At 40.0% G+C, this 22,365-nt stretch overlaps 1 protein-coding gene across 8 annotated transcripts in view; it reads left to right on the top strand.

The window, feature by feature from the left end:
* Nucleotides 1–258: 258 nt before the first annotated feature.
* Nucleotides 259–22,365, top strand: part of VPS8 (VPS8, CORVET complex subunit) — a 254,143-nt gene continuing 232,036 nt past the window's right edge. For 3 of the 8 annotated variants that reach the window (XM_025376216.1, XM_025376217.1, XM_025376218.1), the window contains exons 1-4: nucleotides 259–340; nucleotides 13,255–13,496; nucleotides 14,897–14,965; nucleotides 21,672–21,802. In XM_025376216.1, coding sequence (XP_025232001.1) covers nucleotides 13,344–13,496; nucleotides 14,897–14,965; nucleotides 21,672–21,802 — 353 coding nt within the window. In that variant the 5' untranslated portion in view covers nucleotides 259–340; nucleotides 13,255–13,343. Of the gene's footprint in view, nucleotides 403–532; nucleotides 883–12,871; nucleotides 12,958–13,254; nucleotides 13,497–14,896; nucleotides 14,966–21,671; nucleotides 21,803–22,365 lie in introns of those variants that run through there. The other 5 variants (XM_025376212.1, XM_025376215.1, XM_025376213.1 and 2 more) reach the window with 5 other exon arrangements.

The raw sequence follows: 22,365 nt of genomic DNA, 5'->3' as shown, positions 1-22,365 counted from the left end.
TCTGGGCTGGCTGCAAGTAAGTTCACTTTCTTAGAGGAGGAGCTTTCTCCTCTCACCTCAAGGACTGCTATTTATTCGTCCGCGCTACTCTTTCCACATTTCCATTCTCTTGGTCTTCAAGATGTGAATCACCGGTTTTTTCCGTGGGGGAAGCCAGTATATCTCTGGCCCTTTAAATAGGGGCGTGGTTAAGAGGCGCGGACCGCCCAGGAGGGGGAGCAGTGTGAGGAGAAAAGCGGAAGCGAGGCCAGTAGTGGTAGGTAGTGCGCGTGCGTGAGGCTAAAGCTGGGGTGCGGTCACGTGGGCCAGCGGTCCAGGGCCGGAATGGCTGCAAGCTCAGGTAACGAGTTTCCAGAGAGCGGGCCCGTGGGGAGGAGACAGGATTGAGGGGCCGTATTCAGGGTAGGAGGAAAGCGCGCGACAGGTCTCTGAGCCTCGGCGCCTCCTCCCAGCGCGACAGCGGCGCGACCTCGGGGAGCGGACAGAGCAGCCCCTGACGGGCCGGGCGGGGTTGATTCTTGAGTGGAGGGGCGTGTCCTACGTTGGCCCGGAACTGGGTCGGGCAATTTCCACTTACTGGTTCCAAATGAATGTGAAAATTCAAATGGGCTTAAGTAAAAAGGGATTTATTGGCTTCAACATGGAAGGGGTTGGGGTATCACTAAATCCAGTGACTCCAGTGATGTATTTGTGTGTCTCTCCCTTTCTGCAAAGGACCAGTAATCCCTCAGTTCCCTATCTCCTTTGCGACTATAATTACAAGCCTCATTCTGTCCTGTTACAGTCCTGCGACAATTAGGCTGAGGGACTGGCGCGCCCGCTCCCCCGACTGTGAGCCTAGGCGGCGGGTGTCATGCCCCTCCCCACTCCCGGGCGGAGCAGGTGTGTAGCCCGTCTGTCGGGCCTGGAAAACAGGTGTGGACCCCTTTATCCTCCAGGGACTGATAACAGGGTACCTGAGCCAGAGGCTTAGATGGAGGGTATGCACCTCTTAGGATCGGTGCGCACCCTGTGAGGCTGGTTCCAATTTGTCTCCACGTGCAAGTTGTGCACCAGAATGAGGGCAGCAGGGTGAAAGGTGGACCTCTAAAGTTCGAGGCTATTCCTGTGCCTTGGCCTGTTCTTCGTGCGTGGCACCTGGGGAAGGAGGAAAACAGCTGCTCAGAGTGTCTGGGTGTACACAATGGGAGTGCTTCACAGGATAGAGTGGGAGGAGGTAGGATCGGTGAGAGGTTCCATGGCCGTGGGTTATCAGGAATAGTTAGCTGGGGAGCCTTCTCTAAACAAACAGTCCCCCTCCACTTCTTAAATTCTTGTTAGAATGAATAGGAAGACTTCTGTCCTCTGCACCATCCACCCTCTACCATACTCAATTTTCCCGTACTAAAAAATCCAAAACCCAAGCCAAACAAGCATGGATGTTAGCTTGTGGTGCTAAACCTTATTCCAAATGTCTGCGTTTGGGAGATAATTACATGTTAATTGTCTGTGTATGTCTGTGTCTGCCTGTGTGTGTTTGAGGTTTATCTAATGTAAATGTGGATGGAGAATCTGCACATGTTTGTGTAAGATATGGGTTTGCCCATGGTTAAATTTAAGCACAGAGTAGGTATTGAATCCTCTGGCAATAGCTGGCCTGTTCTGTAGAATATGCAATAAAGATAAATGGAAAAAAAAATTCGTTGAACTGTTGGGCTTTATATGGTCAAAGAGGCATATGTGAGAAAATTCTTTCCAGAGCTCTTACAGAGTAATATGTTGATTTTTTCCTTATATTTAATATATTTCCTTCGTATCTGGACCATTGTCAGCAGATGAATGTTTTCTGTCTTCCAGAATATTGGGACATGTTGGTGATTCTTAGCTGTATCTCACTCTTCCATTGACATTTCAACCAGTGTGACACAAAATGTCAGTTATGTATGTGAATGAGAAGTAAGATCTTTTGAACTTAATAAAGTATGTTTAACTTTGGATCTATTGATAGCTTTTATAGAGTTTAGATGGTATGTTCTCTTGATCCACAGCTTTAGGTGCCATCTGTACATAGTGGTAAAATCAAACTGTTGTATTCTTAACTGAATCTTGAATGAATATTTGACTTATCTTCACGCTGTATGACATTATTAAACGTGTTCTGTGTATTAGCAAGGAACTACAGCTTTGCGTTGGATTTTTCACTGTTATTATGAATTTCTTAGGTTTACTCTAATAGTACTTACACTTTTTTTAGTCAAAGATATTTCTGTTGCAAGCGACAGAAAATTCAAATGGGCTTAAGCTAAAAGGGATTTATTGGCTCCAAACCTGGAAGGGGCTGGGGTATCACTAAATCCAGTGACTCCAGTGATGGAGTACTTTCGTGTCTCTCCCTTTCTGCAAAGGACCAGTAACCCTCAGTTCCCTATTTCCTCTGCAACTGTAATTGCAAGCCTCCTTCTGTCTTGTTACAATCATGGGACAATTAGGGGATACATTCTGAGAAATGCATAGTTAGGCAAATTCTGTCATTGTGCAAGCATCATAGTGTGCTTATACAAACTGAGATGGTATAGCCTACCACACACCCTGAGTATGTGGGATGGCCTATTGCTCCTAGACTGTAAACCAGCACAGCATGTTACTGTTCAGAATACTCTAGGTGGTTGTAACACAATGGCCAAGTATTTGTATATCTAAACATAGAAAAGGTACAGTAAAAATACAGTTTAAAAGATTAAAAGGTAAGTGCACCTGTATGGGGCACTTACCATGAAGGGAGTTTGCAGGACTGGAAGTTGCTGTGGGTGAGGCAGTGAGTGAGTGGTGAGTGAATGTGAAGGCCTAGGACATTACTGTACACTACTGTAGACTTTTCGAACACTGTACACTTAGGCTACACTAAATTTATGAAAAATTTTTTTCTTTCTCCAATAATAAATTAACCTTAGCTTACTGTAATGTAACTTTTATGTTATAAACTTTTAAAAAAGTTTTTAACTTCTTTGTGATAAAACTTAGCGTAAAATACAAACACATGGTACAATTAGCTGTACAAATATATTTTCTTTATATCTTTATTCTGTTAGCTTTTTTCTATTTTAAAATTTTTTAATCTTTAAAAACTAAGACACAAACACATTACCCTAGGCCTGCACAGAGTCAGGAAGGTCCCACTGGAATGTCTGCAGAGGCAGTAACACATAGGGAACTGTCTTATGATAACAGTGCCTTCTGGAATACCTCCTGAAGGACCTGCCTAAAACTGTTTTACAGCTAACTTTTTAATTTTTTAATAAGTGGATGAGTACACTCTAATGATAAAAAGTATAGGATAGCAATACATAAACTGGTACATAGTTTATTGTCAGGTATTATGTACTGTACGTAATTTATGTGCTTAGCTTTTATACTACTGGCAGTGCAGTAGGTTTGTTTACACCAGCATCACCACAGACACATGAGTAATGTATTGCATTACAACAGCTATGACATCACTGGGCTACAGGAATTTTTCAGCTCCATTATGTGTAATCTTAGGGGACCATGGTTGCATATGTGGTCTGTCATTGACTCAAAATGTCTTTTTGGGGCACATGACTGTATATAAGTGCATAAAAGATGTGACTGCAGACAACTCCTGTGTTATGCCATCCAAGGTTAAGCACCCCAGAATAAAGAGAAATTCCAGAAGGACCTTGATTGGCCAGATAGGACACAAGAATGTGATGTGCCTACTGTTCTGCTCCCATAGCTAGGCAGATAGGGTACTTGATTGGCAGCACCACCAAAATCATATGGTTGGAATGGAGGAGAAGCAGTTGCCCTCCAGGAAAGATGGCAGAGGTGCTGGGGTGTTTTATCTTTATTTTTTCCGTTGCAATTCAGCAAGATGCTTCCAGTTACTTCTTGCTCTTAAAAAAAAAAAAAAAGAAAAGAATAAATCTCTTGTGACACTACATCCTTCTTGGTACCTAACCAAGAGAAATTGAGATGACAGTTAATTGCAAGTTAATAAAGAAGGCCATCATCCACTCAGCCTTTACCTAAGTGGAATCCTATCTTTTGCGCATTTAACTTATAAGAATTTACCTGCATTAGTTACGTAAAGAAGAAAAGGGAATATATTTCAGCCTACACAAGGCCCTTATGCCTTTTAGAAGGAATTCTTTGGGGTTGAAGTGGGTCTGGAAAGAGATTCTCATGATAGTGGAGACAATATTATAGAAGCTGGAAGTGATCATTTTTCTCTGTTATTCATTTCACTTATTACCTCATACACATATTGATATAAAACTGATCAATAAAGTTAGAATTTCTACATTATATATTTGTAGACTTAGTTCATGTTACTGTTTTGTGTATTGTGATAGGGGATTAGATTTTTCTTTTCTAGACTGGAGTTGATTGCGTCTGACAATTCATAGCAGTAACAACACTGTATCCAGATTGCGTCTGACAATTCATAGCGTCTGACAATTCATAGCAGTAACTTAGCACTGTATACAGGAAGGTCTTAGGCACTGTTCCTTCCCTTTTCTTTTTAACATTTCAAAATCTGTATGTACTTATGATCACTCTCGTCATTTAGACGTTCACCAACAGAACAGAAAGAGAAACAGAGTTTGGGCTTTTTCATTGTGGCAGTTCTGGCATTGTGAGCTACAATTACCTAAATGTGCCTTCTTGGAAAGAAATTCCAGGGTCAAGTAAAGCAGCCCATCCCAGTATATAGTAACGTTGCTCTAAATAAGGTCTGTATCTAAAGGCCATGAGTAAGGTGAAAATTGAGTACCCTCAAAGTACTCCAAGAGGGAGTCATATCAGAAACTGACAAGTGTTGGGTCTCTCAGGAAGCCCAGTACAGCCAGATCTTGTTTTTCCATGTTGGAACTGCATGGCGTTTGTTATTTTGAGCACAGGTGACATGAATTGCTTGGGTGTGAGGCATGTGAGAACTGAGACATAGAACAGCAGCTGACCGTCTCGTATTCTGTGCTCACTATGAAGCACGAAGTTATTGAGTGGAGGTATGCAGAGTCTCTGGCTCTATGTCAATCACTTCTTTTTCTCTCCTTCCTGTTGCTGAAGGTAATAGATGAAATCCTGTAAATTGAATGGAAGTATGGTACATTTCCACTGAATTCATCTTGGCCTCTAGGCTGAATTAACGTAAAAGAACATAAAACATCCGAGATTGTGGGGTTTGCATCATGTTATAAATGAGCTAAATGATTTAAAAATATCTCTCCTAGATGCAAAGAATGGAACTTGCACAGATGGAGGCGTTTTGGAGTAGTGTAACTAACCATACTTTATATTACATGACCAGACTGCTATTTGAGATTCTGGAAGCCAGTGATGCAGTCTTGCTTGGGTATTTACCCAGGGAGGGAGGGGTGGGTGGATTGATCAGCTACCGTGTCGTATCGGCACAGGGAATAGAATGGTGAACAAGGCAGGTCTGGTCTTTGCTCTCCCACGGAACCTGCATTCCAACTGGGGGCAAGGAATGGTGGTTTAGACAATGAGGAAATGATTACAATGTGATAAGTGTAGTAAAAGAGGAGAACAATGTTATGGGTGCATATTAACAGGGAACATAGCCTAGTTGAGCAGGGCAAAAAAAAAGGGTTTTCTAAGGAAGCAAAGTTTTATCTGATAGTTGATAAATATGACCTGCAGTGGTTGACAAGCTTGACTACATATAAGTAATATTCATTTATAACTTGGCTTACTTATTATGACATAGATTCCTATATGCTGTGAGTCAAATAACATCCTCTGGAGCTTAACAATTACAAGTAATAACACTTATGTATTTAATTTGCAACACAGATGTTGTTCCTGTCTCTAATTCCCATGTTAATCAAACATTTTTTGAATGTCTCCCTAGCTGTGCAAGCCAGTAAGCCCAGTGTTGTGGAATATTCAAAGAAGCATGGCCCCATTTTTATTATATAGCTAGGGAGAAAAGATAGTCACGTGGTAAATTCACTAATGAATCAGTATGAGGAAAGAGCCAAGCCACTGTTTTAAAAGAAGACATGTTTTCTGAATTCAGAGGATGGTTAGGGAAGGAAGAGGTCATAGGCAGATCCAGTTTGAACAGTGCCTGGAAGGAAGAAAGGAAGTTAGATAAATGTAGAGAAAAAGGAAAGGAAAGGGAAGGTGAATCAGCTCGAGCAGACATGGAGGGAAAGTGGAAGCTATCCATGAAGGACTCTTAGTGCAAAAATAATAAATTCAATTGTAAGGGAAGAAGCCAGAGGGATCCGCTCGTGTGACAGCTGGAGTCACAGGCTTAGAATTTGGGATTTTATCCTGGAGGCATTGGGAATCTGTTAAAAATAAGTCCACTTGTGCTGGGCACAGTGGCTTACACCTGTAATCCCATCACTGTGGGAGACTGAGGCGGGCAGGTGGCTTGAGCCCAGGAGTTTGAGACCAGCCTGGCCAACATCATCTCTATGAAAAATTCAAAAAATTAGCTAGCCTTGGTGGTGTGCGCCTGTAGACCCAGCTCCTTGGGAGGCTGAAGTGGGAGGATTGCTTGAACCTGGGAGGCAGAGGTTGTAATGAGCCGAGATCATGCCACTGCACTCCAGCCTGGGTGACAGAGGGGGATCCTGTCTCAAAAAAAAGTCCGTTTGCCAGAGGAAGGTAATAGAAAACTAATAGAAGTTAACTCACTATTGCATTTTTTTTCTTTTACAAAACAAACCACAAAACAAAACAAAGGAATGAAGAGAAATGCTTGGATTGGGAAGGCCAAAAATAAAGTTTGCATGTAATGTTGTTACTATGTCATGATTTTGTGATTTTTTTTCTAGCATTATATGGTAAATAAAAACTTGATTCTATTTCATTGTAATGTGAAAAAGTATCTCATATGACACTTTTAGGAGGAAAAGAATGTCAGAGAATTAAATAGGCTCGTGGAGCTTGAGAACAGTTAGGAATAAATGTTTGCCGAGATGAAAACTGGTGAGAAGCCAGGCATGGTGGCACAGGCTGGTAGTTGCAGCTACTTGGGAAATGTGAGGTAGGAGGATCACTTGAGGCCAGGAGTTTAAGGCTAACCTGGGCGACATAGGAAGATTCCATCTCTTAAAAAAAACTGGTGGAAGTTTAACTTGGCCTTATATAGGTCACACATTCTAGAGTTCTTATTCAGTTAGCCAGTGTCATAATTAAGTCATTGCTGTTTATATGGCATATATCTTTTTTTAATAGTCCTTGAATCTATTAAGTGGTTGGAAATAACAAGAGGAAATAACAGAATTATCAAGATGTCAGATAATCTTATGTCTGAACTATTAAAATACTCGTTTATCAGCACTCAGAAGAGGACAGCGTACTGGGTAATTGTGATTCCATGACATATATTTCTTACCAGATTAATCTGATTTCGTTCTAAGAGAGATTAAGAAATACTTCATGTAGCCTGTTTTGTTATGTGCGAGTACTGTCTGGTATGGCATCCCCTTAAGAACTATAAAAACACTAGCTCACATGATGGTTGGGTGAAGAACTAATTGTAGAATTGCATCCCAACAGGAATTTATGAGTGGTTCATTATCCACCTTTTACTGGGATAACATTTAAGAGATAGCTGAAGCAGGATCGGTATCAAGTGTGAAATATTAAGCATCATATATTAAGCATTTCATCATTGGTGCATATATTGGAATGAAGGGCCTACTTAATAAACACATGGCAACACCAACCCACAAGAGAAGGGTTAATATTTCAGAATGTTGGATATGTGACCAGAAACAAATTAACTTATATTTATTAGTACAGTTGACCCTTGAACAATGCAGGGGTTAAGGGCACTGCCCCCTCAACCAGTGGAAAATCCGAGAACAACTTGTGACTCTTCAGAAACTTTACTACTACTACCTGCTGTTGACCAGAAGCCTTACTGATAACATTAATGGTCATTTAACACATATTTTTTGTGTTATTTGTATTGTATACTATATAGTTACAATAAAGTAAGCTAGGGAAAAGAAGATATTAAGAGTCTAAAGAAGAGGAAATATATTTGCTTTTCATTATGTGGAAGTGGATCATTATACAGGCCTTCATCCTTGTCTAAACGTTGAGTAGGCTGAGGAGGAGGAGGAGGGGTTGGTCTCCCTGTCTTGGGTGGAAGAGGCAGAGGAAAACCCACCTGTAAGTGGACCCTTGAAGTTCAAACCTGTGTTGTTCAAGGGTCAACTGTCTATTCATTTTCTATTGTTGCCGTAAATTACCGTAAAGTTAGTGGTATAAAACAATGCATATTTATTTTACAGTTCTCATTAAAATTAAGAGGTCAAGACAGGACTTCAGTCCTTCTGGAGGCTCTAGGAGACCATCTGTTTCCTTGTCTTTCGCAGCTTCTAGAGGCTGCCTGCATCCTTGACTCCTGAGCCCCGTTCTCCATCTTCAACGCCTGTGACATGGTGTCTCTCTGATTCTACTTCTCGTGTCACATCTCTTTTTCTGGCGTTCTCTTCTGCCTCTCTCTTCCACTTTCAAGGACCTCTGTGATTACATTGGACCCACCCAAATCATGCAGAATAATCTTCCTGTCAAGGTCTTAATTTAACCTGCAAAATCCCTTTTGCCATATCAAGTAACATATTCATAGTTTCTGGGAATTAGGACTGTCACTCTTGGATGGCTTTATACTGCCTACCACAGATAGTTTCCCAGCTCAGGTACTTTCTGAAAAATTCACAGAAGCTGCTCATGTGAACTCTCCTTTTGAAAAAATGTGAGCATGATGACATTTTGATTCATCAGGTCTCTTTGGTTTGGAAAAATTGACTAAAATGAAGAAAGGAGTAACTGCTAGTAAGTGACAAAAGAGGGACTTGGGAAGGGGACGTAGTTGGCTTCACTAATAAAACGTAGACTAATGTTGATGTTAAAAAAATCCAAAACATGATTTTAGAATGAGTTAGTAACAATAAGACACTTCTGTTATAATGAAAGTTTTTATTAAGTGTCCCTGTTGTTTTGGTGGGGGCTGTGCTACTCTTAGACAAAACCCCTACCATTCAGCTCATGAAGAACTGCTATGATACCCAGGATATTGTTCTGATATGCTTAGCACTGGCTAGACCTATACAAAAATACTGGATTTTGTTTTAGAATCTTTAACTTTAGAAAAATTTGAAAATCTTGAGGTTTTAAATATAATAGCTAATATCTGTTGAAAATTATGTCCAGACATTATTCTAAATACTTTATTGTCATATCATTTGTTCCTCACAGGAGCCCTGCGAAGTAGGTAGTTGCATTCATAAGAGTCAGGACTCCCAATTTTATGTGCTAAAAGAAAGGGGGAAGTTGGGAGAGTATATGTTGACTTATGTAGCCAAACTGCCACAAGGCAATGGGCAGAGCTAACTTCATAGAAGACTAGAATCTGAGGTTTGAATAATATCAGGACTTTCTTCTCTATTTTGTTTTTTTTTTTAGAGACGGAGTGTTGCTCTGTTGCCCAGGCTGAAGTGCAGTGGTGCGATCTTCTTGGCTCATTGCATCCTCCGCCTCCCAGGTTCAAGCAATTCTCCTGCCTCAGCCTCCTGAGTAGCTGGGACTGCAAGCACACGCCACCACGCTTGGCTACTTTTTTTTTTTGTATTTTAGTAGAGACGGGGTTTCACCATGTTGCTGCCCAGGCTGGTCTTGAACTCCTGAGCTCAGGAAATCCACCCGCCTCGGCCTCCCAAAGTGCTAGGATTACAGGTATAAACCACTGTGTCTGGCCTCTACTTCGTTTTTTAGATAGGTTTCATTCTTGCTAGAGAATCTGTACCTAGAACCTAGTTCTGTCAATAGAGGTACATCTCCAGTGACAGATGCTTAGCAAGTGTTTAGTTAGGTGTGTGTTAAGTGAATGATTTCTTTTCTGCAGAAGAGAGCTGGGTGGGGAGTGTGGGGTCTGCTCAGCTGCGTTATTCGTTGTATAGAGAACAGGAAATACCTGTTCCTCATCAGTTCCATTTTAATGAATCCTGGTGAAAGACTCTGGCTATCACATAATCCCTTTTACCAAAGGATTTTTGACCATTAGCCTCTACAAGAACACAAGGTTTGAAGGAACCCTTCCCAGAACAAGAGGCGCTGTTCTGAGCAAACAACGCAAAGTCTACAATATTCCATTTTAATGATATAGAAATAGAGAGGTTCAGAAAAGGTAAACAAATTGACCAGGGTTACAGATGGGATGTCATAAAGGCCAGATTCAGACTTGATTTATTTATTTTATTTTTTGGGGGGTCGGGGTGGTGATAAATGTTTATTTCCTGGTCATTTCTTTTTTTGAGGCAGTCTTGCTGTCTTGCCCAGGCTGAAGTGCAGTGGCGCCATCTCGGCTCACTGTAAGCACTGCCTCCTGGGTTCATGCCATTCTCCTGCCTCAGCCTCCCGAGTAGCTGGGACTACAGGTGCCTGCCACCATGCCCGGCTAATTTTTTGTTTTTTTTTTTTTAGTAGAGATGGGGTTTCACCATGTTAGCCAGGATGGTGTCGATCTCCTGACCTTGTGATCCGCCTGCTTCGGCCTCCCAAAGTGCTGGGATTACAGGCGTGAGCTACCGCGCCCGGCCTATTTCCTGGTCATTTCTAAGAAAAGTGGCCACAACTGCAGACCTGAGTTTAATAGACTCTTTGGCTTGTGTTCTTTCCACTTTGCCACCATATCCCATCAGTAAAAGGAGTTCTGTGAAATGAAGGACAGAAATGGGGCAGGGTAGCTTGGCGGGATGAAGTCTTGAGGGAGTGCTTGATCACCTGACACTTCTTCAGTGTGATATTGGGGTTCACAGATGCTAACTTGTTATATAGTCTTGGAACCTCTTAATAACTCCAGATATGAGATAAAAAGAGCTGGAAAAAATTGTTTTTCTTTATGAGTTATTTTGGAGAGACAAATATAAAATATGAATCATTTTAGATTATTAAATCATTTAAATAAATATTATTTTGCCATATGGTCTTTCCCACTATTTTTGAAAAACGTATAAGAATAAAAGTTAATCTGTAGGAACCACTGAAAGTGAATTAGATTGCGCGTGTTTGTAAATACTTGTTAAATAATTGCAACCATTCTTGCTTAGTGATACAAATAGGAGTTGAAAGACTTTATTAAAAAGTAATTTGTCATGAGCCAAGGTCTTTGAAGAAATGCATATAAACATTAGTATTGCTACTGCATTTGGGTTATTGCAAAAGGAGCCCTATATTTAGAACCTGATGATGTTGGAAAGATACTTTAAAATGTTGCCAGGCAAAGAGTGGCCTCAGTTATGTGTTCTAGGAATGTGTTTGATAGCATGTGTTTTATAGGACATGACCCTATAAACAGAAAGCCTACTTTCTGTAGCATGTGAAAGAAATTAGTTTGTATTTGGTAATATACCAAATAGTGTAATAGCTAGAAAAGTTGGTTTCAGCTCTTGAAAAGTCAGTTTCATGAGTCCATGATTTATACAAAGTAACAATTCATTTCTTTTAATATGCTAAAAATGAAACATGAAAGGAAGTGAAATTAATTATAGGTACTAAAATAATGAGCTTCATTAGATAAAATTGTCAGTGAATTTTTGGCATATTGTTTAAAAGCAACTAATCTCAGTTCAGTTTTTAAAAAATTAGTTATTTCAAGCCAGGCATGGTGGCACATACCTGTAGTCCCAGCTACTCAGGAGGCTGAGGCTGGAGGATGGCTTGAGCCCAAGAGTTGGAGGCCACGTTGACAATATAGTGAGACTCCATTTCTTTTGTTTTTTTGTTTTTTTTTTTTTTGAGACCGAGTCTGGCTCTGTCGCCCAGGCTGGAGTGCAGTGGCCGGATCTCAGCTCACTGCAAGCTCCGCCTCCCGGGTTTACGCCATTCTCCTGCCTCAGCCTCCCGAGTAGCTGCGACTACAGGCGCCCGACACCGTGCCCGGCTAGTTTTTTGTATTTTTTAGTAGAGACGGGGTTTCACCGTGTTAGCCAGGATGGTCTCGATCTCCTGACCTCATGATCCGCCTGTCTCGGCCTCCCAAAGTGCTGGGATTACAGGCTTGAGCCACCGTGCCCGGCCGAGACTCCATTTTTTAAAAGAAATTAAGTGACTCAGTAATTGCAAGCCTTTTTTTTCTGCCTTCACTAACATGCACAATCTAATTTACTAAGAGAAGCTGACTACAGCGCAAGGGTTGTTGGTGGTAGTGGTGTTTATACCCACTAAGGGCAATATGTAGTTTGAAAGAGCTTTGCACTGAGAATTTTGCCAGTTGTTTGGTACTGTGAAAAACATCTAGTTTAGAAAACAAAATGATCTTTATTATTGTTATTATTATTATTATTAGGGCATTGTTTGTGTTTTCATGTTTTTGCTTTATTCTAAACAGATAAAGCTAATTGGACTTTTTAAAGTTAGGTCACTTGTAGCCTAGTTGAAACACAACGTAAAATCACTTAAAAGCAAATTTAATTATTAAACTTACAGTAATGTTTTAAGTATATTTAACTTTCTAAAAATGACAGTTTTGCAAGTAAACCAAATTATCTGTGATTTTTGATATAAGAGCGATCTATCATTTAGAGCTGTGAAATAATAAAAAGCTATATACTTTTCTAGTTTTCTTTAGTATCTTATTTTTCTCTGAAAGTATCCATGTTTCTCTATGACTAGCTCTCTTTCTAGAACTCTCTGGTAGGCTATGGAATTATTTTATCTTGGGGTCATTGTTGTTTCCTTTAATAGATCTGAACCCCTAGGTTTGCTTGTGTTGTATTAAATAGCTAGTTGTTCATCCCTGGTGTTTCTGCTAAACTCCCAGAGACATCTGTGGCCCTGTGCAGAGGCCAACAACAAAACTGGTTTATATGCTTATTTCCAGGGGAACTGGAGCACTACCCTGGGGTTTGGAATGTAAGGAAGGCATTAATTGCAGCTTTTGGCACCGATTTACCCTTATGCTGTTAGGTAAATAAATCTAGTTGGTACCAGGTCTAGTGGCTGAGCCTGTTAAGTTATCACTATCACCAGTTTCATGACTTTGGGTGGCGGGCCACTTCCCAAAGTCCTTGAGCCCAAGTTAGGTGTTCCTCCTTTATGCTGTCATTGAAGCCCTCTCCCAATAACATACCCTGTACCCTGCTGTTAATTTCAGTTTGCCTGCAATCAGATGATTAGGTAAAATCTGACCAAGTAAATCTTTGGAATGTCTAATTGACAAGGAGGAAATCTAAATTACACTTTTTTTTTTCTTTTTTTCAAAAGAGATAATCATTCAGGTCTTTGTGAGCTAAGGCCAAACAAACAAAAGAACACTTGCTTTGATGGACTGAATACTGTTATTAGAAGTAAATATGGAAAATGAGCCAGACCATGAAAATGTGGAACAGAGCCTCTGTGCCAAGACGAGCGAAGACGAGCTGAATAAGTCCTTCAATCTAGAAGCTTCACTTTCAAAATTCTCTTGCATAGATCTGGAGAAGGAACTGGAGTTCAAAAATGATCTGGTAAAAATTTCAACTTTTGTCAAGTGATAATGTTTAACCAGTGTTGGTTAGAGTATGCTTTGTGACCCAGAGGCTCTAAGTCTGTTGTTTTTGCATGGGTTAATAGGAGTCTGTGTATAGTGTTTTTGTTTGTTTTTTGCTTTTTTTTTTGTTTTTTTGGATACAGGGTCTCACTCTGTTGTCCAGGTTGGAGTACAGTGGTGCAGACATGGCTCACTGAAGCTTCAACCTCCTGGGCTCAAGTGATCCTCCCGCCTCAGCCTCCCAAGTAGCTGGGACCACAGGTGTGTGCCACCACACCCACCTAACTTTTAATTTTTTTGTAGAGAGGGTCTCGCCATGTTGCCCAGGCTTGTCTCAAACTCCTGGACTCAAGCACTTCTCCCTTCTTGACCTCGCATGTGTGTAGTTTTATGAGATGACATTACTCTTCATTTGTATAGTCCATTACAGTTTATGAAACAATTTGATTCATGTTGTCATTTGAGCTTCACAACTCTCACAACACTCTGATAATCCATTGTATAGATGAAGACACTGGCATGCAGCTATGTAAATGACTTCTCAAAGTCACAGAGCCAGTGGTAGGTTCCTTATCTTGCACAGCATTTTTTTCTCCCTTTGATTTAATATTATGTTAATGGGTTTCTGTGAGTATGAGGATATTTAATGACAAGTTGCTTGACCTAATTATCTCTCACCATAATTTATGAAATAACTAAGAAATATGATGTCAGACTTTTGCTTATTGCTTATGACTTATGTCTAAACTTAGAAAATTAGGGGTTTTCTTAGATGTTGTTTTGTCATGTTTAAGAAAGCAGATGCAGAAGTCTTTCAACAGAAGTTTTCTGGAAAGTAGGCTGGGCGTAGTGGCTCATGCCTGTAATTCCAGCACTTTGTGAGGCCGAGATGGGCGGATCACTTAAGGTCAGGAGTTCAGGACCAGCCTGGCCTTATGGTGAAACCCCACCTCTACTAAAAATACAAAAAAAATTAGCCGGGTATAGTGGCGTGTGCCTGTAATCCCAGCTCCTCAGGAGGCTGAGGCAGGAGAATTGCTTGAACCTGGGAGGCGGAGGTTGCAGTGAGCTGAGATCGCACCATTGCACTCCCCTGGGCATCACAGCGAGACTCTGTCTCAAGAAAAAAAGCGTTCTGGAAAGGGCTGTCAGGATAGTGCAGTTAGTGCATATATGTCCTTGATAGTAACTGAATGTGTAGATAGGAAAGGAAATCACTCTGTAGTCTTGACTTGATTATTACTATGGATTTTTGAGTTGATCATTGTGGTGGTAAGTTTGTCTTTTAATTGATGGTGATTTTAATAAACTGAAACCCCTCACAGTTATAAGGGGAAAGGCATCATTTTGTGAGCATTATTTTTTTTCTTTGTTTAGATTGATGACAAGGAGTTTGATATTCCTCAAGTTGATACTCCTCCAACACTGGAAAGCATACTAAATGAGGTAAGTGAATATTAATGATTACTGTCATTTCGTGGCATTAATCTTAATACTTTTTGGATTAGTTATAAATGCACCTTGATGCGCACTATCCAGTAGGGTAGCCACTAGTCGTGTGTGTCAGTTTAAAATTTAAATTAATTATAATCAAATACAAATTTAATTCCTTGGCTGTACAAGGCACATTTCAAGTGCTCAATAGCCACGTGTGGCTAGCGGCTACTATGTGGCTAGGGGACAGCATAGATAAAGAGTATTTCCATCATCACAGGAAGTTCTCTTGGATAGCAGTAGTCTAGATTGTGAGCTTCTCAAGGGCATAAACCATCTCTTGTTCATCTTTAGTCTCTGTGCTCAGAACAATGCCTAATACTTGGCAGACTTTAAAATATATTTTATTAAGTGAATTGAGATGCAAAATTTATGTCACTTTTGAGGTTTGTATTATGTGTTGCTAATGGTTAAGTTTTCTCTACCACTGATATTCAAATAGCTTGTCCTCTGACACTAAAGAACATCTTTCAACCTTATAATAAGCTTCATCACTCTTCTACATGAAGAAAACTAATCTTTTATAGTTTATCTTATGAATGCCATTTCTATTGAAAAATTTTTCAGAGTTTTGAAATGATGTTATTCTTTTCTGAATTGGGAGATGAAAGGCTTTCTAAAGGGGCTCTGTGAGAGTCCATGGTTGGTGAAGCACGCCTGTTTTATGTACCCTGCATCTGCTGACAACCCTTCAACTCAGTCTTCTTCATCTTTTAAAACCTTGCTTGGGACTTCCCTTGGAGGTTTTAGCTTCTAATTTGAGAAAGACCTTGCAATGTATAAATCTATTTCAAATCCGCAGTTATGTTTTCCAAAAGATAAGGACCCAAAAGTTCCCCGACGAAAATGCCCACGTATACCAAAGCTCTGAGTGAGTTGGGCCTCTGTCTATCCTATTAGGGTTATAGGCAACACTTTATAGGATACAAACTACTTTCTCTGTCAATTGTGTCTTTTATTTTTCTCATATGGCTTTTATTTCTATTTTTTATATCAGTTTGATGTTGGTGTTACTTTGAATGTATTTTAACTTTGAATGTGTTTTAACTTCAGAAGTGTTCTATATGTTCTGTGTGAAGACTTAGGCATTTTTAGTTTTGACAAAGAAGGCTTTGGTCCATGAAAGAATATTCTGTTACAGTGAAATGTCCTTTATTTACTTTCTAATATAGAGGAAATCTTTCATTTAGAGGTGAGAAGATTAATTTTAGTCAGTTTTGTTAAAATGGCCTTAATTGCATCCTCATTTCAATTATCTTATTAAATGTAAAATAAAAATAATCTTAGAGGACTGTGTATAAGGCCTTGTTTGTACATCATTATATAATATCAGCAAAGAAAATAATGCTCATATGAATGAGCTGTAGTTCCCAATGAAGGAAAACTGTTCTTGCACAATAACTTTCTTATCTATGAGTAACAGTAAGTATAGTCATTAGTGGTTTACTAAGAAGATAACACTGTTATCATCCTCAATAGTAGTTTGAGTGCCTGGTGTATTTGGGTCATGGTGTTAGATGTTGGCGTTATAAAGTGCAATATGACTATCTCTGTGCTTGAGAGGAAAATGAGGCTGGGAAGTGGCCAGACTTTACACCTCCAGGGAACCAGGCAAGTCGTAAGTGGAAGAAAACATAGTTCAAATTGTAGACCATTATGAAGACTATAAGGGGGCTGTGGGGAGTAATAAAGAAAATGACTGAAGAGAAAATGAAAAGGGCCGAAGTAGAAAATGTAGATAAGCCCTTTTCTCAGGATATGTGGATGCATATATTCTATAATGTTCATTAATATCAACCTTAAGGGAGACTGGGAAGAAATGGACATCCAAGTTTTTTTTTTGTTTTTTTGTTTTTGTTTTTTTGAGATGGAGTCTTGCTCTGTCACCCAGGCTGGAGTGCAGTCGCACGATCTTGGCTCACTGCAACCTCCACCTCCCAGGCTCAAGCGATTCTCGTGCCTCAGCCTCCCAAGTAGCTAGGATTACAGGCGCCCGCCACCATGCCCAGCTAATTTTTGTATTTTTAGTAGAGACAGGGTTTCACCATCATGTTGGCCAGGCTGGTCTCAAACTCCTGACCTCAAGTGATCTGCCTGCCTCAGCCTCCCAAAGTTCTGGGATTACAGGCATGAGCCACCATACCTGGCCAATACTTTTTAAAGTAGAAATGTAGAGATTACTGAGACATCCTGGATCTCAGAATTTAGGGCATGAAATAATGTTACTAGATATTGCCATCCTTCGAAACTATGCTTCTTCTGAGATTTTAAATTTTGAAATTCCATTCTCTAACTGTCACCTTTTTCCCCTATTCCCTTCCATTGAACCTGTGTTTTGGCCTCATTAAGATCAAGTCTTTTGACCCTTTCTAATCTCCCAGTCTCTGATAATAGTCCTGGGTTTACTTCAATCCTGCTATTGGATTGTACAGCCAGAAATTTCTTTTGAACTTTTCATTGAAGTATATCATACATAGAGGAAGGTGCACAAATCATAAGTGTACAGTGTGGTGAATGTTAACAAACTGAACAACCTGTGTAACCAGAATCCAGATAAAGCAACAGAACATTACTAGTACCCCAGAAGCTCATCTTGTGTCCTTTTAGTTCCCAAACCCAGAGTAATTACTACTGTAACTTCTACTAGCATTGATTACTTTGCCTGCTTTGAACTTTATATAAATGGAATTATATAGTGTGTAGTCTTCTGTTTCTGACTTCTTTCCCTTAGTATTATGTTTTTAGATTTGTTCACATTGCTGTGTAAAATTCTTTGTGAATATACCTTTATTCATTCTACTATTGATATGTATTTGTGTAGTTTCTAATTTCTGGCTACTATGAAGAGTGCTGCTGTAAATTTTCCTATTCGTGTGTTTTGGCATATACATACTTACACACATTTCTGGGTTTTGTCTGTTTTCATTTTGGTTTTTTTGAGACAGTCTCACTCTGTCACCCAGGCTGGAGTGCAGTGGTATGATCAGGGCTCACTGCAACCTCCTCCTCCTGGGTTCAAGTGATTCTCGTGCCTCAGGCTCCCGAGTAGCTGGGACTACCAGCATGTGCCACCACACGTGGCAAAGTTTTTTGTATTTTTATTGGATACGGGATTTTGCTATGTTGGCCAGGCTGGTCTTGAACTCCTGACCTCAGGTGATCTGCCTGCCTTGGCCCTCCAAAGTGCTGGGATTACAGGCATGAACCACTGTTCCCAGCTTTATAAACATTTCTGTTGGGCATATACCTAGGGGTGGAATTAGTGGGTCATCAGGTATAGTTACATTCAGCTTTAGTATATATTGGCACAGGTTTTCAAAGTGGTGGTTTGATATACACTTCCAGGAACAGTGTATGCGATTTCTGATTACTATATCCTTGTAAACTTTTGAATTTTTTCTGTCTTTTTCACTTTCATTCTTTTTTTTTTTTGGAGACGGAGTCTCGCTTTGTCACCCAGGCTGGAGTGCAGTGGCGCGAAATCGGCTCACTGCAAGCTCCGCCTCCCGGGTTCACGCCATTCTCCTGCCTCAGCCTCCGAGTAGTTGGGATTACAGGCCGTGCACCACCACGCCCGGCTAATTTTTTGTATTTTTAGTAGAGACGGGGTTTCACCGTGTTAGCCAGGATGGTCTCGATCTCCTGACCTCGTGATCCGCCCGCCTCGGCCTCCCAAAGTGCTGGGATTACAGGCGTGAGCCACCGCGCCCGGCTTCACTTTCATTCTTAACAGATGTGTAGTGCTATCACATCATGGTTTTAATTTGAATTTCCCTAAAGACTAATGAAATTGGGTACTTTGACATATGTTTAGATATCTCTTTTGCGAATTGCTTTTTCATATAATTAGCCCACTTCTGTTGTTTTATTTTTTAAGTGATTTATAGGAGTTCTTTATGTATGCCAAAACAAGCCCTTTATTTGATATACATATTACATCTTCTTTCTTTCTGTACATTACCTTTTCACTCTATTAATAGTTTCTTTTGAGGAGTACAAGTTCTTAATATAGTTCAGCTTATTAAAAATTTCCATTTGTGTGCATGTGTGTGTCCTATTTAAGAAAATTTTTCCAATTCCAAGGTTATGATGATGTTACCCTATTTTGTTCTAACATTTTCATTGTTCCTGTCATATGTAGATCTGTAATTCATCTGGAATTATTTTTGGGTGTGATAGTGTGAGCTATGAGCCAGCACCGTGTACTAAAAAGAGTATTCTCGTCTGGTGTCACTTTTGTTATAAATCAGGTGGATATATAAATATGTGTGGATCTGAGTCCATTGGTGTGTCCATACTTGCCTCAATCTCACATTCTAGTGGTTGAAACTTTGTAATAGGTCTTGGTATCTGGTAGTTCAAAAACTTTCAGCTTTAATGTTATTCAAGATTGCCTTTTTTTTTTTTTTTTGCATTTTCATGTAAGTTTTAGAATTAGTTTATCAGTACACACACACACACACACATACACATACACAAATCAGCTGAAATTTGAAAGGATTGTGCAGTTTTTTTCACATCAGTTTGGGGATAATTGATACTTTTGCTGTGCAGCAGTAGTTTTAAATTCAGTCTTGACATCTTCACTTCTTTTTTTCCCTTCACTTTTTCTTTCACTTATCTTGTAAGCCTGGCTTAATTCATCTGATCCATTTTCTTTAATTATGTCCCCAGACTTTTTAAGAAAATCAAATAACATTTTGATTGACTCTCTTGTTTAAGATCTTGATGCTGCCATACTTATTTCTGAATTATTTCCTTCCCTTTTCCTACAGCAATTGTTCCAATCTTTACAGCACTCAAGCAACATATTGTCTTATTGCCAGTCCTAACCCTGTTCTTAGAAGACCTATGTGTAGAGATATCTGGAAAGCAGTTATAAATTTGGACCTAAACCTTGAGAAATGTTGATACTAAAGACACAGATTTTGGAGTCATTAGATAACATGGTTCTTAAAGCTATAGATATGGGTGAGCTTACTCAAATAGGAAGTACATGAAGTAGGAAGAGAAGAAGAGAGCTTAGAGTATAATCCTGAGGGACAGTCGTATTTAAAGGTTGGGCTGAGAAGAAGCTAGCATGTGACTAATAGGAGGACACATAAATTAGCGGAGAACCAGGAAGGAGAGATGTACCAAAAACCAAAGGAAAAGAAAATTTCAAGATGTAGGGAATGAGCCAGGCGTGGTGGCATGCACCTGTAGTCCCAGCTACTTGGAGGCTGCAGTGGAGGATTGCTTGAGTCCAGGAATTTGAGGCTCCAGTGAGCTGTGATTGTGCTGCTGCATACTGGCCTGGGTGACAGGGAATGGTCAACAGGGTTAAATGATGCCTGGAGGACAAGAACACACTAACAGAAAGCAGACCAGTAGATTTGGCTAGTAACATCAGCAAGGTTGGTAGGAGCTTGTAATGAGTGGAGTCGAGGTAGTGAGTAGACATTAATCTCTCAAGCACATTGATTGGAAATGGTAAGGCAGAAGGTAGTGCAGCTGAAAGAGACGGTGAGACATCATTCTCTGATATTTGTCACCCAGAATCAACTTGTGCAAAGCCAAGTACCTCGTCCTGCTTTATCTGCCATTTGTCTGCTTTCTAGTTTCAGTGAGTAGAATCACCCTTTGCCTAGTTGTAGAAGCTGGAAATCTTGTACTCTTCTTTGACTTCTCCCTTACCTCTCCTCCCATCTGTACCCCTACTCAATCCCCCATTTCAATGGTAACCAGAGACGTTTGATTTTTTCTCAGTAATGTGTTTCATCATTCCCTCTGTTGACCTCTTCTGCAGCTTCTTAGGTTGGGATCTCCTGTTTCTCCTTGATAGTGCAATGGCCCTCTTACTGGTCCTTAAAGTCTTCTTGTTTCCCCTCATCTATTCTTCATACTGCCCCACTTATCTTTCTAAAACATGGTTCCCATCATGTCTTTCCACTTCTTAAAAATGTCAGTTGCCTTCCCACTGCCTGCTATATATAGTATACTGAATACTCATTAAATGAGTACTGGTTATGTGTCAGGCATTATACTAGGCACTAGAGGTACAATGATGAACAAGATAGACATGGGCCCTGCTGCCATCTAGTGTAATGGAATATAAGGCTTTTTATGGTTCGGGTACCAGCTTATCTTTCTAGGATCATCTCCAGCTTCTGCTTATACCCTCCAGACATTTTGGACTACTACTTTTCCCATGGACAAAATCTGTATTGTGAAATCACTGAGTCTTTCTGCGCTGTTTCCAACCCGAATGCCTTTCTGCTGTCTGCTTGTCATATTTTTTTATAGTAGACTATTTATAGTCAGATGGTGTTTGTTTTCTTCAAATGAGCCATTGGCTGTTAGTTAACTGCTAAATCATCTGTAAAAGCTTGATTTTTAAGAAATATTCTATAGCTAACAGTAATCTGCATAACGGCTTCTGCTTCTTCCTGCTACAAGAAAGAAGTTTTTGGGGTGACTTCTTTGTAGAAAGAAATAGCTATCTAGAATTTAATACTAATAATTCTGTATGGTGCCTTTCTGGTCAATAAGAATGCATGGAATGGAGGTGAAAGGCAGAAATAAGCACTTGTGTGCTCTGGAGAAACCCATTAATACCTGTCTTATTTTATAGAGTATTTGGATTTTGAATGTATTGATTTATCTTCTTCCAATTTAGACTGATGATGAAGATGAGTCTTTTGTTCTTGAGGATCCTACATTGTTAAACATTGATACTATTGATTCTCACTCCTATGATACTTCATCTGTGGCAAGCTCAGATAGTGGTGACAGGACCAACTTAAAGAGGTAGGTATTCATGTAAATCATACTTGCTTACAGTTGAAGTATTTAATTGTTTCAAATGTAAATATTGTACTCTATTGTACTTTTTAAAGTACGATATGGTCTGTTGAAGCCTTGCATAGGAAGTAGAAGGGATATAATATCTTGAAGATTTTGGCACCATTAAGGAAGAAGGTAAAAGGGTAGGTGCTATGACCACTTTGGTAGGAAGCCATAATGATAGCCAGGGACTCCTGGAAGCAGGAGAGCCCTTGGAGGAAGTACAGATTAAACCTGGCACAGTGTCTGTGGTGGAAACATGCAGCTTGGTTCACTACCCTTCTGTTCTGCGCACCCTCCCGCACCTCCCTGTCACCTGCATTCTCTAAGATCGGCCTTCCTTCATTCTCTTGGAGTGGGTTCAGAGAATCACAAAGATGATTAAAATTTCAGGAAAAAGACTTCTAAACCTAAATAACTTAAATTTGGGCTGCTTTTCACCTTCCAATTCTTGGAGAGAATATGAAAAGGAAAGAGAAGTGGAGAAATCATAAATACATTATTGAATTCATGTGTAACTTTAATAT

Source organism: Theropithecus gelada, chromosome 2, assembly GCF_003255815.1.
Source record: "Theropithecus gelada isolate Dixy chromosome 2, Tgel_1.0, whole genome shotgun sequence".
Classification (NCBI taxonomy): domain Eukaryota; kingdom Metazoa; phylum Chordata; class Mammalia; order Primates; family Cercopithecidae; genus Theropithecus; species Theropithecus gelada.
Note: the sequence above shows the minus strand (reverse complement) of the source record. Positions and strands in the feature narration are given on the sequence as shown.